The 18,584-nt window shown below is 39.0% G+C and overlaps 1 protein-coding gene across 3 annotated transcripts in view; it reads right to left on the bottom strand.

Moving 5' to 3' along the window:
- Positions 1-18,584, bottom strand: part of BTBD9 (BTB domain containing 9) — a 419,689-nt gene that overhangs the window by 130,026 nt on the left and 271,079 nt on the right. For all 3 annotated transcript variants that reach the window (XR_010946847.1, XM_067753105.1, XM_067753106.1), the window contains exon 7: positions 18,334-18,443. Coding sequence is in view for 2 of the 3 variants with exons in the window: in XM_067753105.1 (XP_067609206.1) it covers positions 18,334-18,443 (110 nt within the window). In the remaining variant the exon portion in view is untranslated. The remainder of the gene's footprint in view (positions 1-18,333; positions 18,444-18,584) is intronic.

The raw sequence follows: 18,584 nt of genomic DNA, 5'->3' as shown, positions 1-18,584 counted from the left end.
AATATAGGGCTCAGAAAAAAGATGCAAAGGAGACAAACACAAAGAAACTCATTGCAGCATTGTTTTTGAGAGCAAGTAGCTGAAGGCGACCTAGGTCTCTATCACCGGGGGAATGAATGAAACGGCAAGACAATAACAGTACCCACCTTACAAGACAGTAGTGAAGGTTAAATGATTTTATGTAAAGAGCTTAGAACAGTGTCTGGCAAATAGTAAGAACTATATAAATTTACTGATAATATATTTATAGTTATTATGATGAAATACTAAGTAGCATTAAGAAACAACGATGTCATAAAACCATAATACTAGGTCAGAAAAGTTATGAAAAAGACTTATGGCATAAAAACATTTTGGATGATTAATACACATATACAACCCTCTCCCAATATTACAGATTTTCCAAATATATGTGCATATTAAGGACATAATGAGACATCTTAGAAATGGTCATAAGGGGAGGGGAGCAGAAGTGGGGTTTAACAAAGATGAGTAAACACAAATAAAAGAGAAGGCCTTGCCTGGATCACTGTGGATGATGCATTATGGCCTAAGGTATGTAATGAACACAGTTATCTAAACCAAAAGGATACTCGTTTAAACACAAAAGAACAGATCATTAGGTTAGTCTTGTTTTTTTTGTTTTTTTTTTTTTTGGTGGTATGTGGGCCTCTCACTGCTGCGGCCTCTCCCGATGTGGAGCACAGGCTCCGGACGCGCAGGCTCAGCGGCCACGGCTCACGGGCCCAGCCGCTCCGCGGTATGTGGGATCATCCCGGACCGGGGCACAAACTGGCGTCCCCTGCATTGGCAGGCGGACTCTCAACCACTGCTCCACCAGGGAAGCCCCTGGGTTAGTTTTCTCATTTCATAGCTGAGAAATTGGAGTTTCAGAGAGATTGTGACTTATTTATTACACAACAAATCAGCAGCAGAGTGAGAACCAGAATCTGCATTGATCTTCTGGTCCTCAGAAGGCAACACATCATTCCTTCCTTCCATCGGACTGTCCATCTATCCACCTATCTAGTAAATATTTATTGAATATTGAGATTTCACATGCTGGGAATACAGCAGTGAACAAAAGAGACACAGTCCATTCTATTATCGAGCCAGATAAACAAATGTATAGTTACAAATGAAACTAAGTACTTGGAAGAAAAACACCCAGATCTATTAGCATCATACAAAGAAACTTTAACCCAGACTGGGGGTAGAGGGTCAGGCAAAACTTTTCTTAAGAAGTGACATTTAAGCTGCAATTTAAATGATCAATAGGCGGTTAAGGAGATAAATGGGGTGGGGTGTGATGCAGTGAGGCTGAGAATGAGGAGAGGGGGAGAAGCTTTCCAGAGGGAATGGCAAGTACAAAGGCCCCATGGTCAGGGCATGCATGGCGCATTCTAGGAATGGAAAGAAGGTTCATAGCCTGAATGCAGAAAGCTAGATGGGGACTGGCACAAGATGAAGCAGGTATATGCAAGCACCAGATTATACAGGACCTTGAGGACTACGGTGGAGATTTTGAACTTTATCCTAAAAGCAGTGGAAAGGCTCTGAGTGATTTTGAGCAAAGGAGTGTTCCAATAGGAGTGTAGTGAACAATGGCAAGGACTAGAGAGGATGCAGGGACACTGCTGAGTAGGCAGGCATGACAGACAACAGTGCAGGAGAGATGGGGGTGGTTTGCACTAGGGTGGTGGCAGCAGTGGTGGCAAGAAGGGAATAGATGTGACATTTGGAACATAGTATCAACAGACAGTTACGTCTATAGTATAAAAAATACCTCTGATGATATATATTTTAGTGTGTTTCCACAGCTCACTGAGGTTTTACTGAGGTGTGCTTCCAGTTTGCTATAACAGGCATCTACTGAACATTAATTCATCAAAGGATCATTGGAAAAAATATGATAATGCTCCTGGGGCGACAAGTTCCTCAGTTTTGAGCAAGAAGGAAGGAAATAGGGCTCTAAGCCCTTTCCTAAACTATCACTCGCCACCAAAGACCATTTCTCTGTTATCCAGCTTCCCTGGCCATTAGCCAAATGGTAGCCACCCAGTCAGGATGCAGGGGACGGCATGCAGGGAAATCCACCACCAACAGCCACGAGACCTGCCTGCACTGCTGACAGTTCTGAACTGAGAACTCAACCAATTCATATTTAATATTTTACAGAATCATTTCCTGAAGATCCTAATTTGAACATTCTAACACCTTCTGTACTTTTACATCTCACCTGAGTCCCTCACTTTTACACTCCACTTTATTACCATTTTAGTTGATTTCATCACAGCTTCATGGAAAACAACTCCACCAACGACCATTTCCTGTCATTATGAGGGCAGAATTGAAGCAATCCCCTGTTTGAGTACGAGGTAGTTTTTATGATAATTTTACCACACGTAATGCTGTGATTTTTAAGTACATTTCTCTCTTGTAGCACTGTACAGATTCCTGTCTTTAAAAAGATAAGTATCGAATGCAGCTATAAAAGAAACATACCCATCTTCACAATATTAACAAGCCAATAAATTCAAAACGATCACTTTGTGCCAGACTGGCTCACCTACCAGGCACCCAACATCATACAATCACTTAATTTTACTCAAATCAGTGACATGCCTAGTCGGTGTTACACTGAATTATGGGGCAGGAGAACGCCATTGGGTTTAAAGGCCCCCTCCCAAAACATTTTATGCAGCAGTCTGCTCCAACAGCCTCCAAATTCCAAAGATTTAATTTGATTCACAAAACCATAGCCCTCACATCACTATTTTAATAAATAGATAATACCATAGTGCCCAAATGGCTATTGAAATCTTTCCTTCCACTTCCTTCTTCCCATTTTTAAACATCCTTCTTGTGATATAATTGACACACAATAAACTGCACATATCTGAAATGTACAATTTGATGAGTTAGACATTTGTACACACCCATGAAACTATTACCACAATCAAGATAACAAACCTTCCCACCATCCTCAGAAGTTTCCTCATGCTCCTTTGTAATTCCTCCCCAGCCTCAGAAAACTGTGGATCTGTTTTCTGTCACTATACACTAGTTTTCAAGGTATAGAATTATTTATAAATGGAATCATACAGTATATGTATTACACTCTTTTTGGTTTGGCATCTTTTATCTAGATTCTCAAGGACTCTTTGTTTACTCAATAGAATCATTAGGTGAATCACGATATTCCCTACCTAGCCCAGGAAGAGGACTTTGCTTAATTTAGTGGCTATACTTGGGAGCAAGTGGGATACTAAGGTGCATGGAGGACTCAGGTGTTGGTCCTACCCACTCTGCCTTGTCTCCTCATAGGTAATGTGGAAATAGCTTTATTTGAAAAAGAAACACTAATTTTCTTCTGATTACAAAAGTAACACATATTCACTGATGAAAATATATAAGTGCATAAAAATATAATTAAAAAACAAAAGTTACCTGGAATCCCACCATCCAGAAAACCTCTATTAACGTTTTGATAGTCTTCCTTATGTCCTTTTTTTAATGCACTGTTATGGACTGAATTGTGTCCCTCCCAAATTCATATTTTGAAATGTTAACCCCCAGTACCTTGGAATGTGACTGTATTTGGAGGTAGGACCTGTAAAGAGGTAATTAGGATTAAAAGAGGTCATAAGGATGGGGCCCTAATCCAATAAGATGGGTACAAGAAGAGGAGACATCAGAGATGGGAGTGCATGCAGAAAAAGCCATGTGAGGACACAGTGAGAAGACGGCCACCTACAAGCCAAAGAGAGAGGTCTCAGGAGAAACCAAACCTGCTGACATCTTGATCTTAGATTTCCAAGCTCTACAGCTGTGACAAAATAAATTTCTGTTGTTTAAGTCACCCAGTATATAGTATTTTTTTATGGCAGCCATAACAAATTAATATATGTACATCTAAAAATACATATATTATCTTTAAAATACTGGCATTGATCTGGCTATAAAGATGGTATCCTACTTTTTTTTTTTTTTTTTTTTTTTTTTTTTTGCGGTACTCGGGCCTCTCACTGTCGTGGCCTCTCCCGTTGCGGAGCACAGGCTCTGGACGTGCAGGCCCAGCGGCCATGGCTCATGGGCCCAGCCGCTCCGCGGCATGTGGGATCCTCCCGGACCGGGGCACGAACCCGCGTCCCCTGCATCGGCAGGCGGACTCCCAACCTCTGCGCCACCAGGGAAGCCCCCTACTTTTATTTTACATTATATTATGGCCATTTCCCTATGTTATGAATGGCTATACAGAAATTTTGATACGCTAATGTGCCAGAATTTATTTCATTATGCCCCTATTGTTGGACATTTGTAGTCCTTCCAACTTTTTGCTTATCATAAATAACAGGGCTTCCCTGGTGGTGGCAGGGGTTGAGAGTCCGCCTGCCGATGCAAGGGACACGGGTTCGTGCCCCGGTCCGGGACCGCGGCTGGGCCCGTGAGCCATGGCCACTGAGCCTGCGCGTCCGGAGCCTGTGCTCCGCAACGGGAGAGGACACAGCAGTGAGAGGCCCGCGTACCGCAAAAATAAATAAATAACACCGTGCTGAACATTAATGTAAAAAAAATGTCCTTCCTGAAGATTTCTTTAAGGTAAACTACTAAAGGTAGAAGTAGTATATCAAGGGGTATTTTTAAGACACAATATATATTGCCAAATTGCCTTCTAGAAAACTTACATGACACAACATATTTCAGCAGTATATGACACTGCCCATTTCATGACAGCCTCACCCACACGGAGTATTTTCATTTAAAGCATCTTTGCCAACAGGATTTTAAAATGAAACTTGACAAGCTGATTTTCAAGTTCACTGGAAAAGAAAATTTGAAAGAATAGCCTAGAAAATTTAGAAAAAGAATAGCTATGAGTGTGGATTTGCAGTAGTAGACAGTAAAATAGATTATTAAGATGTAGTTATTTTAAATGATGTGACACAAAATCTAGGATATACAGATCCATGATATATGCTATTTTAAATCAATGAGGGAAAGGAAGGAATAATAGAAGATTTCAAAACAACTGCTTACATATTTTAGAAATAAGGGTAAACCCCTACCTCAGACCATACACATAATAAATATTAAATGGATTAAAGAAGTAAATGCTAAAAACATACATACAACAATAAAAAAACAACAACCAACCACTGACAACTACTACAGAGGAGCATATTTTTATAATTTGGGCTGGGGAGGGAGTTTCTAAGCAAGTCACAAAATTCAGAAGAAAGACAAGAAATGACTGACAGATAAGACCGGATCAAAATAAAAAATTTTGTACAACAAAGACACCATAAACAAAGTTTAAAAGTAACTAACAGTCTGGGAGAAAATATGTGCAACATATATAAAAGACAAAGAATGAATATCCATAATCTACAAATTAATAATAAAAAACTCAAGCAATAAAAATGTTGTCAAAGAATATGAAGATGTACTGTAATTCACTAAATAAAAAAGGAAATGGCCAAGAAACATAAAAAGATACTCAAGTTTAGTAATAACTAGGCTAATGCAAGTTAAAACACAGAAATATTTTATTTTAGTGCATGTACTTCTGTATTGTTTAGGTTTTGCTGAGGACTGATTGCTGTACTACTCATGTAAATAAAAAAATTTTAATTAAAATGTTTGCCAATAAAACAGGCCAAAAAATGGTATCTTTTTTTTATATAAATTTATTTTTTATTTTTATTTTTGGCTGTGTTGGGTCTTTGTTGCCGTGTGCAGGCTTTCTCTGGTTGCATCGAGTGGGGGCTGCTCTTTGTTGTGGTGCGCGGCTTCTCTTGTTGCAGAGCATGGGCTCTAGGCACACGGGATTCAGTAGTTGAGGCATGCGGGCTCAGTAGTTGTGGCACGCGAGCTCTAGAGCACAGGCTCAGTAGTTGTGGCACATGGGCTTAGTTGCTCCGCGGCATGTGGGATCCTCCCGGACCAGGGCTCGAACCCGGGTCCCCTGCATTGGCAGGCGGATTCTTAAACACTGCACAATCAGGGAAGACCTGGTATCTTGTTTTAATTTGCATTTTTTTATTAGTGAGGTCAAACTCTTTCAAGTTTATGGACTACTGTGTTTTTCTTTCTTTTTAACCTTTTTTTTTTAACATCTTTATTGGAGTATAATTGCTTTACAATGGTATGTTAGTTTCTGCTGTACAAAAAGTGAATCAGCTATACATATACATATGTCCCCATATCTCCTCCCTCCTGCTTCTCCCTCCCACCCTCCCTATCCCACACCTCTAGGTGGACACAAAGCACTGAGCTGATCTCCCTGTGCTATGTGGCTGCTTCCCATTAGCTATTTTACATTTGGTAGTGTATATATATCCATGCCACTCTCTCACTTCGTCCCAGCTTACCCTTCCCCCTCCCTGTGTCCTCAAGTCCATTTTCTATGTCTGCGGTCTGCATCTTTATTCCTGTCCTGCCCCTAGTTTCTTCAGAGCCTTTTTTTTTTTTTAGATTTTTGTGTTTTTCTTTCTTTTTAACTAAACTGCTGTTTGTACACATTTCCTATTGGGGATTCACATTTTTTTCCTTACTTATTTGGAAAGTACTTCATATATACTGAAGACAATTACTCATTGTCCTATATGCTGCAATTATTTTTTTCCCAGTTTGTCAAACACCTCTGAATTCTATTTATGGTTTCTGCCTTTGCTTTTATGCTGAAGAAGTAAATCTCACCTTGAGATTAGATAAATAGCTATTAATAGTTCTCTACAGTTCTTTTGGAGTAATGTGAAATCTAACAGGAAATTATTTTAGTATATAGTATGAAGAAAATCTCATGTGTTTTCAATAGTCAAGTGTCTCAGCACCATTTGCTATATTACCTTTCTGTTCTCCATGCATGTGAAACGTCATCTTTAATCTTGCACTATATTCTTACATATACTGAGATAAAATTCAGAGTTTGGATGACTGCTTAATGTATCTACCAGTTTATTTTTGCATTAATGCCATACTACTTTAGTATGTAGTATGAATTTTATTATTTTTTTTTTTGCGGTACATGGGCCCCTCACTGTTGCGGCCTCTCCAGTTGCGGAGCACAGGCTCCGGACGCACAGGCTCAGCGGCCATGGCTCACGGGCCCACCCGCTCTGCGGCACGCGGGATCCTCCCGGACCGGGGCACGAACCCGCATTCCCTGCATCGGCAGGCGGACTCCCAACCACTGCGCCACCAGGGAAGCCCGTAGTATGAATTTTAATACCTGGTGGTACTAGACTTCTCATTTCATTTTTTTTTCCTTCATATTTTGGTGGGGAAGAGGTTTCCATTTATTTATTCTCTTGGAAAAATTTTTAAAGAACTTAGTTGTTTTTTTTTTTTAAAGCACAATTGGGATTCTGAGTAGTCCTGCATTAAATTAGTAGATGAAGATGGGACGAACCAAAGTGTGTACTATATTAAAGTTTCCCATCCAAGAATATGTCCTTCCATTATTCACTGTTTCTTAAAGATTTATAGTTTCTTTACAAGAGAACCTATGGACTTCTTAGCTTTATTCCTAGGTAGGTATTTGTTGTTTGTGGGTAAAAAAAGCTTAAAACTTCTCGCAGATCTCCCCGGCATGCTCACCTCACATCCATACTATTTATAAGCTCACATCGTCCTTCTGCCTCCCACCTTTATTCCTGACCCTAAGCCCATCTCTAATGGCATAAGGTGGTTCAGGGATGGGTGATACTTGTTAACACGGTTCGGCATGGACTAGGCATAAAGGAAAAGTATCGCTCATGAGCTGTTACTGGGTGTTATATAGTTTGTATTGCTATTATGAATGGAATTTTCCCTTGGTTATTGGGGGTATTTGAGAAAACTTGATTTTTGCATATACAATTGTATCTGAGTACATTCCTTAGAGTTCTCATTAGTTTTAGTTATTTTTCAGTTCATTTCCTTGGGTATATTATCATATCACATCTGCAAATAAAGACATTTGGTCCCTTTCCCCCAGTATTTATCACACATATTTCTTGTTCTTCACCTCCTCCCCCATTCCCTCTCCCCACCACCCCAAACTTCCAGGGCAATGTTAAATAGAAATGGTAATGAGGGCCAGCTTCATGGGCACGCAACCTGTTCTTTCAGACAGGTCCTGCACTCAGAAGGGACCCACACTTAGTTTAATGCTCCACTGTCCCTGTCTTTAAATTCTTAATAATCTTATCTTTGAACTTATGTTTTTAAAATGAAGTCTCATGGGACAATGGAGCAAGCCCGTGAACAGAGGAGATATGTGACATACATGTGTCCACATTTCTCCACAGCCCCAATTTGTGTATAGTGTTCACCATGCCCCAGAAGCACAGAATTCCAGTGGACTCACAGGTTGAGTGAGAAATCAAAGCAAAGCCAAGTGAGACTCAAAGCAAAGCCAAGGTCAATGGGCCGTGACTATGCTTGAGTAAACTGGGCTGCTGACGGCTGGGAGAGGCCACTTTCCCGTCGAATCAGAACCTACCTCAAAGGTAGAAAAAAGTCAGCAACGTTCTAAGAAGCACTACCAACCAAGGAATTCTATCATATCCTTTTTCACTCTCGTTATTTCCCTATGTTAGCCAAATGCTTATGCTGAAAAGATAGGGCAACTCGTAGTTCCTTTTCCCTTCAGTCCTTCATTTTATTTTTTTTATTGAAGTACAGTTGGTTTACAATATTGTGTTAGTTTCAGTCCTTCCTTGTTAAGGAAGCTTACTGAGTAAGTCAAAGGTAGAGGGTTTTGGTAGAATGCGTGTGAATTAGGAAGTGAAATAAAAACAATATAGTTTTGTGCAGAATTTCCACTGTTCTAGTAAAAATTAATACATATATATATATGGGCTAGCAAACAGCAAATGTGAATTGTGTAATTTTGGCGATTCTGCATAGAAGATAATGCTCTTATATTTACATTTAAAACCACCATTGCACAATAAAAAGACAAACAATAAAATACATGCTTACAATTTAAAAGTTTAATTTTTCTCTACCTAGAACATTAAATAGCAAATACAAACAACAGACGAGGTTGAAAGACTGAAAAAGAAAGGAAAAAACTTTTTTTGTTGTTAAAATACTTTTAATGCACTTGTTTCTTACCCTTGGAGCAAGGGGCTCCACATTTTCATCCTGCACGGTGCCCTGCTAATTATATAGCTGGCCCTGGGAGTAATAATGGGTTTTTTTGTTTGTTTTAGGCTTTATTGGAACCACCTCTGATTCAACCTCACTATTTATAAAATGGTCATTATGGAATTGTTATTGATAATTAAAGACTGGAAACACCTACATGTCTATCAAAGGAGACTGGTTAAATAGATTATAGCACTTCTAGTCAATGGAATATTGCACAAATGTAAAAAAAAAAAAGAATCAAGAGAAAGCTCTTTATGCATTGAAAGATCTAAAAAAAATTGTTAATTAAAAAAAGGTATATCTGAATATGTGTTTAATAATAAAAGGGGGGAATAAGAATAAACATTTGTATTACCTACTTAAAATATGAAATTAAAAATTACCCACCTGGTTTTGGATTGGAGGATTGGGGTACTGAACTAGTGACTAGGCCAACAAAATTAGATTTTACGTCCCCTTGGCCACCGGAATATCTTTCACAGTCAGTGCCAGAGAAACGTCTCACTGACTACAACCTGGCTATTCATAATGCCAGTCTGAGGCAGAACCATGGTTTGTGAGAAAGTGATATTGTTGCATCATGTTGAATACATGCTCCATGATGTCCCATTTAAAAACAAGTTGTGGGACTTCTCTGGTGGCACAGTGGTTAAGAATCCGCCTGCCAATGCAGGGGGCACGAGTTCCATCTTGGTCCGGGAAGATCCCACATACTGCAGAGCAACTAAGCCCGTGCACCACAACTACTGAGCCTGCGCTCTAGAGCCCGCGAGCCACAACTACTGAGCCCGCATGCCACAATTACTGAAGCCCACATGCCTACAGCCCGTGCTCCACAACAAGAGAAGCCACTGCAATGAGAAGCCTGCGCACCACAACAGAGTAGCCCCCCGCTTGACGCAACTAGAGAAAGCCCGCGTGCAGCAATGAAGACCCAACACAACCAAAAATAAATAAATAAATAATTTTTTTAAAAAGTTGTGCACATTTACATTACCCTGGACACACGTACACACCCTACTATATTCCTGCTATAACAAGGGGATATACAAGTAGGATCCAAAAAATTCAATCCTGTAAAATGTACACATAAGTTCTGTAAGATAAGAGCCATAAAAACTTTTCAGGCAGTCTTTATTCTCAAACAAACAAACAAACAAAAACAACAAAAGAACAGGTATAAAAAGAGAATGAAATTTAAATATACACAAAGGACCACATACTAAATTAAGAATCCTAAGTGACTGTGAGAAGGTCACTTTCTAATCATCCGCCTGCTGTCTCCCACACATAAAAACTGTAGCCCATTCTTGTTTGAAAATAGGGGCTCCCCAAGGTGGGAAGCAAACAAACTGTATTATGTTCTTTATGCATTATTGTGGGGTATTTATTTTATTTGAATTTTTCTAAAACTCTAAGACCTTGTGAGAAAATGATGCTTAATCTTCTCCAGGGAAAGGGTGAGAGACTACAAATAACTCTAACTCTTACTCCACTGCCCCCTCCACCAAATGCAGGGTGGTCCACTGGAAGGGGCATTGGCTTTGAAATTGGTCAGAGATAAATAACACACTAACACACTTTGCACACACTGACCATTTTATGTGATTCTCCCCTGACTCTCTGTCTTCTTCCTTAAAAAGACTTCAGGAGCTTCATCACCTCTATGGGGAGGTCTTCTGTGACACCATCCCCCAACTCAGCTTAGGTGCTCCTGTTCTGGTGTTCCTACAGCATCTGCTGAATTCTCCCAAGAGAATGACTTATTTTACTGTGTTGTCACCTTCTATTTAAGTGTCTTTCTCCTTCATTAGCTCATACGATCCTCCGAGGCAGAAACTGCACCTGTGTATCTTTCTATCCCCAGTGCCTAAGATACACTTGGTTGGCAGCCTCTTAATAAATGTCTGTTTAATGCCAAGTAATTTACAGTAGATAAAGAAGTTAAGCTTCACTGACAATTAGAACCAGCCTTAATATCTGGTTATAGAAACAGGCTGGGAAAAGAAATTCTCTTTGTCTAGCCTAGTCCAGACTCAATAGTGCTATTTTTAGAAAACTCTCTGAATTAAGGTCTTTAGGGCCCCACTGTTACTCCAACAAGTTTGCTTCTTTGCCACATTCTAACGCCTCCACCCCCTGATGAACTCCCTCACTCCCAAATCTCTGTTTCTGCTCCAGAGGACACATTTTTTTAAGCACAGAAGTCATATGCCTGGTTCAGTGGATGCCAAAAGCCCTTCACAGCAGATTTCCAACTCTGTTTCCCTTCCCAGGACTTTACAGAATTCTAAAGATGCTACTTCAAAATACTTTTAGATGACAGTAGCAGTTACAGGCCACCTATTTTCTATTTCCTGCCTCCAGCTGGGAACAAGTATCAGCCATTTTTGTTACTATGTAAATTAGCACATTTGTATTGCTCTGTATTGTTTACTAAATTCTTCCAGGCCCAGCTCAAAATACCATTCTTCATAAAACCTTACTTTACAAGGCAAGAAAATATGCTGGGTTCCTTCACAGCCCAACTAAACATTTAACCTTTCTCCACACTCTGCTTGTGCCTCTGTCTGTTGTTCTCCACTCCACATATTTCTATGCCTTGCCAATGGTCTTATCCAGCTGCTTTGAATCAGATGGTAAGTCCCCTGATGATTGGAGCCCTTTTTACACTTTCTGCCTTTGCACTCATCATCTGTCTATCTGCTTTCAGCTCCATTCACTCCCTTGCTTTACAACGTATGTCAGAGGCTAAAGCTCCATAAACTACATTTCCCAAGCTTGCCAGCTTGGTGTGGGTTTTTTTCCCTCCAGCTTTGTTTCTGGTGAAGTTCTACCAATAGAAGAAACTGGTGAGAATGAAGGAGAGGAGGATGCTTCTGATGGTATTGCAGGTAACACAGTGGCAGATGAATACGGACTCCAATGTTCCTGTTCAGACAGCAGAGTTCCTGGTGGCAGCAGTAGTGAGCGTTCCCAGAGCTTCAGCAACAAAGAGTTCCTGTGCTTGTGCTGCTTAGTTTGGTGGCCCTACCTCAATTACTAACAAGGAAGTAGAATAAAAAAAGCCACCGGTCTTCCTGGATCCATGCTGGTAGACACAGAGGTAATACTTAATGGCCTAAAGCTGGTAACGGAAGTTTTTTCTTACTCTCTGAAAGGATTAAAAAAACCTTGAATTTTGAGCCTACAGCTCCATGCTCTAGTTACTATCTCTTAAGCAGAGGTAGAGCCAAGGATAAGGATGGAAAGCGACTTATGAGAGCTTATGTCTTCCAGAAGAACCAGGAGACCTTAAGAAGGGAAACCAGGCTCATGTAATGCTAAATACCACACTCTAGTACCAGCGTTAAGTACTTACTGCTCCCCCAAGTCTTACTAAAAGCATGTTCTCTATTCATCTACAAGACTCATAAGAAGAGAAGAGCTATTTAAAAAGGAAAAAAGAAATGCAAATGGCCCTAAAAATATGAAAAGATGCTCAATTTCTCTCATAAGAGAAATGCAGTTAAAACTATACTGGGATACAATTTCTCACCTATCAAACTGGCAAAAATCCAGCAGTTTGACAATATGCTCCATTGGCAAGGTTGTGGGGGAAACAATCATTATCATATATTGCCAATGAGAGTTTTAAAATGTGATAAACCCTATGGAGGTGAATTTGGCAATATCTAACAAAGTTATACATGCATTTACCCTTTGATCAAGTAAGCCCTCTTCTAGGAATCTATCCCAAAGGCAACAGCACAATTTGTAGTAGCAGAAGACTGAAAACAACCCAAATGTTCATCAATAAAGGACTGGTTTAATAAACTACAGTACATCTACACTAATGAGTACCACACAGTTATTCAAAAGGAATAAAGAATATCTTTCTACATAGTTAGCTCTAGGATAAGTGTTAAGTACAAAAAAGCAAGGTAAAGAAAGAAAGAATGTATAGCATATAGTATGCTACTAATTATTTAAGAATGCTGGGGAGGATACAAAATATTAATTACATATATTTACTTATTTTCCTTTTTTTTTTTTTTTAAACGGATAACCCCAGAAACTAAAGGGGAAAAAGAGATTACCTACATGAGTAGAGGGGACAGGAATAGAAACTGGATTTCTCTAAATACAAGAGCTTTGTATATTTGATTTTGGAATTATGTGTATATTTTACATAGTTATAAAACAAAAAAATTTAAAGGCAATCACTAAATACTGAAAGCAAAATGGAACAAATGAATCTATCTGTATGCTGAAATAGTGGCATGACCACCCAGAGAATTATTTTAAGTGACTTTTAAACACAGTAATTTTACTGTACATCTCTAGTGGGATATACCTTGAGGGTCCTAAAGGTAACTGCAAAAATCTTAAACTATTTTCAGTAATCATATGGCTTAAGGTACTACTAGTAATGTAATTCTGAGACTATTTTGCATGTACTGAAGACAAAGCAAATTAATTGTGCTTCATCAGTAGTAACCAAGATTTTCAGTATGGAAAAAAGGAGATGGAAGATCAAAAGGTTAAACAAAAACTTTGTGTACTGAATTTTAATTAGAAGTGTCGGCAGGCACTAGTGATATATTTTACCTGTTGAATATATGATATACAAATAAATAAATATATGTGCATGTATCTCCTACTTCTGTCCACTGAAAAGGCCTAGCAATAGTGACCAACCCAATAGGAAGTGCTTAGGCTGAGGTTTCCACATGTCATTTCCCACTTGAGGGAACCAGGGCTTCTTGCAGAAATGGCTGATTCCAGATGAGGGACAATAAATGTACAAGATGAACCTGGTACATTGTGTCACGCCAGAAATCAAGGAATTACTGAGGACTACTGAGATTATGTCAGAAAGACTCAAGAGCCAATATGAAGAAGCTAAAGATGGGGACAATCTGAATATCAATAAAAATAACCATAAGTGATTAAAAGATGTCCAATTTGTTTAATCCCATAAATTCAAAATAATATGTACTCCCCCTTCCACCCTCCTCCCCCTAAAAACCCCCCACAATCACACTTCACTGGTCACCTTTGGAGGATGCTAGGTAACCACCTCTTTAATTTGAAAAGTGGTAAATAAGAAGAAAGAATATAACATTTATTCTACTTTTCCTGGACAAACTGCATTTTAGGATTACCAAATGAGTGTTCAGGAAAGTTTTTCTCTTTCTAGTTACTAAACAAAGAAGAAATGACAGGATTAGATATAACCATTTTGCAATTCCAAATTATGAAAGAATGAATTTAGGAAATAATCATGAATGGACGGGACTATCCAAAAGCGAGAGGCAATCAAAGATTTTCTGTGCTTCTTGATAGACATATACCACCATCTATAGAGCATTTTACAAAAAATAAACAAAAAACAAAACCAAAAATATCCTGAATCAGATTAAGCCTCTATCTAACTACTAAATACAAGAAATACAACAGAGGAACACATTAAATGTTACCATGGGGATCTAATCACCAAAATCTAGGCTGTTAGAAACTCTGCAGGACAAAAAGTTAGTTTCTTCAACAAATAAATTATAATTAGAGAGAGGGGAAAAAACAAAGAAAGACAGAGACAGACATATGAAAGGGAACCTACAGATTTAAAGAGATTTAAGAGTCATAACAGCTACTTGTTGATAGTGTGGACCTTATTTGAATTCTGATTTAAACAACCTATGAAAACACATAAACTCACTCCAGACTTTGATTTGATTAGGAACATTTGAACACTGAGTTAATACTCATAATGAATAACGGTTCAATTTTGGGGTATGATAATGATCTTGTGATTATGGCTACAAAAAGGAGGCTTTACGTAATAGAGATATATATTGGAATATTTATGGATAAGATGATAAAGTGTCTGGAATTGGCTTCAAAATAATCTGGTGGGGAGGAAGTAGGTAGTATACAGATAAAACCAGGTTGTCTATGAGTTGATAATTCTTTAAGCTGGGTGGTGGATATTATTCTCTCTACTTGAATAACTGATAGGGTATTCAAAGAAGTGAACTTAAATACAAGATTAAATGAAAAGGAAGTTTTGGCAATTATTATGAAAGAAGGGGAGGGATTTGGCAAATGCTACACACATATCACAAAGTGGAGTGCCACGGCAAAGCAAATACATTTTTTGAGAGGTTTAATGTTTAAATAGCAGTCATATCTCTTCTAACATTCCTTCTATGCATCAGCAGTAAGACAGGTTAGAGTTTCCTACAAATGCCTCCTAACAAAGAGGCAAGACTCTCCCAGGCAAGAATACATCCCAGCACCAACCAGAAGCAGCCACCAAATGAGAAAGGGCTGTGGTGGCAGCAGCAGATAAGGTGGGAGAAGTGCTGTGGGTAGAGTCTGACGCCCAGATCTGGTCAGTGTGGTTGAGGAGGGCCCCATTCCCATGGATGTATGAACCCACATGGTTTCAAAGCTTCCCCAGGAGTCTGTGCAAGTGAAGCAGCATGAAGAATGACATGTTGTCAACAAAAATGTGAAAGAAACCCTTTCGTGGAAAAAGAAGACTAAAATCTTATGAGGCTAGTGTGGTTATTTTTATTTATGTTTTTCCTGACATCATTATACGTTTTAAGTAATAACATTAAAATCTGATTTTAAAAAACAACACAGATATTTTTAAAGTAATTTTAAGGCCTATTAGGAGAGTACTACTCTAATGAGAGTAGCCTGAACTATGAAACAAAGACCAAGGAACTATGAAAGAAAGAAATTCTGAATCTTGAAATGTAAGAGTAGAGCTTGATACCCTACTAGTTATTCATGATGACATTATTTTAGCTTTACTTTTTTCCCCCGTGAAAACCTGAAGTTCGTATTAGTGGTTCTCAAGGGAGGACGCATATTTCAGAGGAAAGAGGCAGCAGGAGGCAGCTACAATTTAAAAATAACTCCAGGTGATTCTGACGCACACTGTGGCCCCACTAGAGGACCACTCCTTTCTTGGAGGTCCCTGTAGAGTGGCTGGCTGAGGCCTGTGTGCAGTTAAAATGCACCTGAGATCATCAACATGGAAAGCTGGCCATTACTACTTCAAACACCCCTGTAAATTCAGCAGAGCTGTCATGTCAGACAAAGAATAATGAAATCTCCCTACACTCCTTCACAACTCAAACCATGTCCCTGACTGCCCAGCATGGGGGCAACTTTGCGCTGTAAGATAGTAAAATAAAAGCCAAAGGGGATCCCGCTGCAGGCCATCTGCTGACAGGTACACACACATATCTGCCTATGTGCTCCTATTTGGTGGAGGGATGATGACAGACAAATGACTGCAGTGCTCTTTGCGGTCAAACTTGTGAGCATCATCGAAGAGAACTTGAAGAAAAGTATTTGACCAGACGCCAAAAACACTTCTTGCATCTCTGCAATCTTCTTTCATCCCCTGATATGTCTGAGACTATTACGGCTTCTGATAATGCTGACTAACTCATAGACAAAACATACAGACCAACAACAGCATCCTTCACTACAACTGATCCCAAGCTTCATTCCTGCAATGGCCTTTCATGCCAGATAGAGCTGTTTCTTTGATAATTACAGTGTCCACAAACCTGTTCTTCTCCAGTAAGAAGGGGGAGGTGCCTTCTATACAGCATGCTCAAAATGCAGTGCACTGGGTTGAAGCCAGTAGCCAAAAGCTCTACACATCCTGTGACTGCAGGTGGTTTGGTTTCTAATAAGATCCTTCTCAGTAAGGATGCCCCTAACTACACAATCACATACACAGTGAAGCTTAGTCTATAAAACAACTTGGGCAGCAGATGAAAAGGAGTGGCTTCCCCCAAACACCCCATCGTCACCATTCTATGACCCTCCACGGAGTCAAAAGCCTTGATAATATCAGGTAATGCTCCAGCACTAACTTTCAAATGACTTAAAAGTCACAAAGATTATCAACATTTATATTTAATACTAAAATTTACATCCGTAGCAAAATTAAAACCAAATTATTTATTTTAGTTGAGCTCTGAAAGTTCTCTATACATTGGGACAATTTCTACTCCTGCTACTTTCTTAATATTACTCTCCCCAATTTCCCTAAAGTAAAGGATTACATTTAGGAAACACACGGCATTACGAAAATTTAGACTTTTGACCATTCAAAGAATTAGTAGACATTTGCAAGTTACTCTCATATTGCCCATTCTAGTTTTCACCATGTTTTTAGGACACAGTCAATATGTTCTCTGTCCCAGCATGAACAGGACTTGGAGAGGAGAGGAGAAATTAGTCCCTTTGTAAAGGTAAAGTACTTTAGGTATACCAAGGCACTGGCATCTTATCCCTCCACTTGAACATAGAGTCCCTTTTCAAAGAAAGTGGCAGTAAAGGCACAGATTCAAGGATCTAATTAGTTAAACTATGATCTTGATAGGAAATGAGCAAAAACCTGTGGGCATGGATAAGAGAGGTCTAGACAGGAAAAGCCCCTCATGGTATCTGGAATGTTAAGACCTGGGACAGACTATACACAGACCAGACTAAATATTACCTAAAACAAAAGCAAAAACAAAACATAACAGAAAACAACCAAATAGACAACTAAACAAAATTTAAAATGCCCTTTCGAAAGATCAGCCAGGCCATATTTCCCACAAGATAACTTAATTTTCATTACAATAATTTAGTCACTCTGGTCTTATTTAAATTTATATGCAGGCATTTTCTTGAGGTGAATTTGGCAAAGTAGGGCAAATATGGACTGCTGTGTCCATGAAAAGAAGATATTCTCACAGCTGAGCACACCATTCATATCAAATCAGAGGCCAAAATACCTGCATAGCCTTGGAAGGTAGGAGCATTGGATCAATAATAGAGCAACTTCCTCCCTGATCCTACCTACCATTAAATATAGAAAAGCTTTTGGTCTGAGAGGCTTTGCCTATCATAAGCATTCCCCACATAGCAAGTTTGAATGAATCACTAGAACATTGTCAATTCTTAACTACTAGTACAATATTTACATTCTTTTAAGTTTACTGGAATTATTATTTTGACTACTAAAAATATAAGCCCTCTCTATGTCACTCAGCCATAAGGCATTCAAATCAACCAGAGTTCTTAGTCAAAGCTGATTAAGAGGTGAATTAAGATGAGTTAATGGAATAACAAAATATTTGAAGATAAAATATCTAAGTGTATACACAGAAATTTAATTGTAACACTTACCTAATAGCCCCTTCTCCAGAGTGAAGGTTTTGTTTGTAAACATACATTCAAAAGCCACAATGTGAAAAATCTTATTCACTGTGTTGTGAGTCCCAACTATTCGAATATACCTGGGGGTAAAAAGAAAAGAAAATCTGTTGAAGAAAATGAGCTTCCATCATAACGAATCCAAAGATAACAGAATAAGATACACTATGTAAACATACAGTGTACCAGAGCATGGACTAAAGGAGACTCTGAATTGGCTTCAG

Source organism: Pseudorca crassidens, chromosome 10 (genome assembly GCF_039906515.1).
Source record: "Pseudorca crassidens isolate mPseCra1 chromosome 10, mPseCra1.hap1, whole genome shotgun sequence".
Classification (NCBI taxonomy): domain Eukaryota; kingdom Metazoa; phylum Chordata; class Mammalia; order Artiodactyla; family Delphinidae; genus Pseudorca; species Pseudorca crassidens.
Note: the sequence above shows the minus strand (reverse complement) of the source record. Positions and strands in the feature narration are given on the sequence as shown.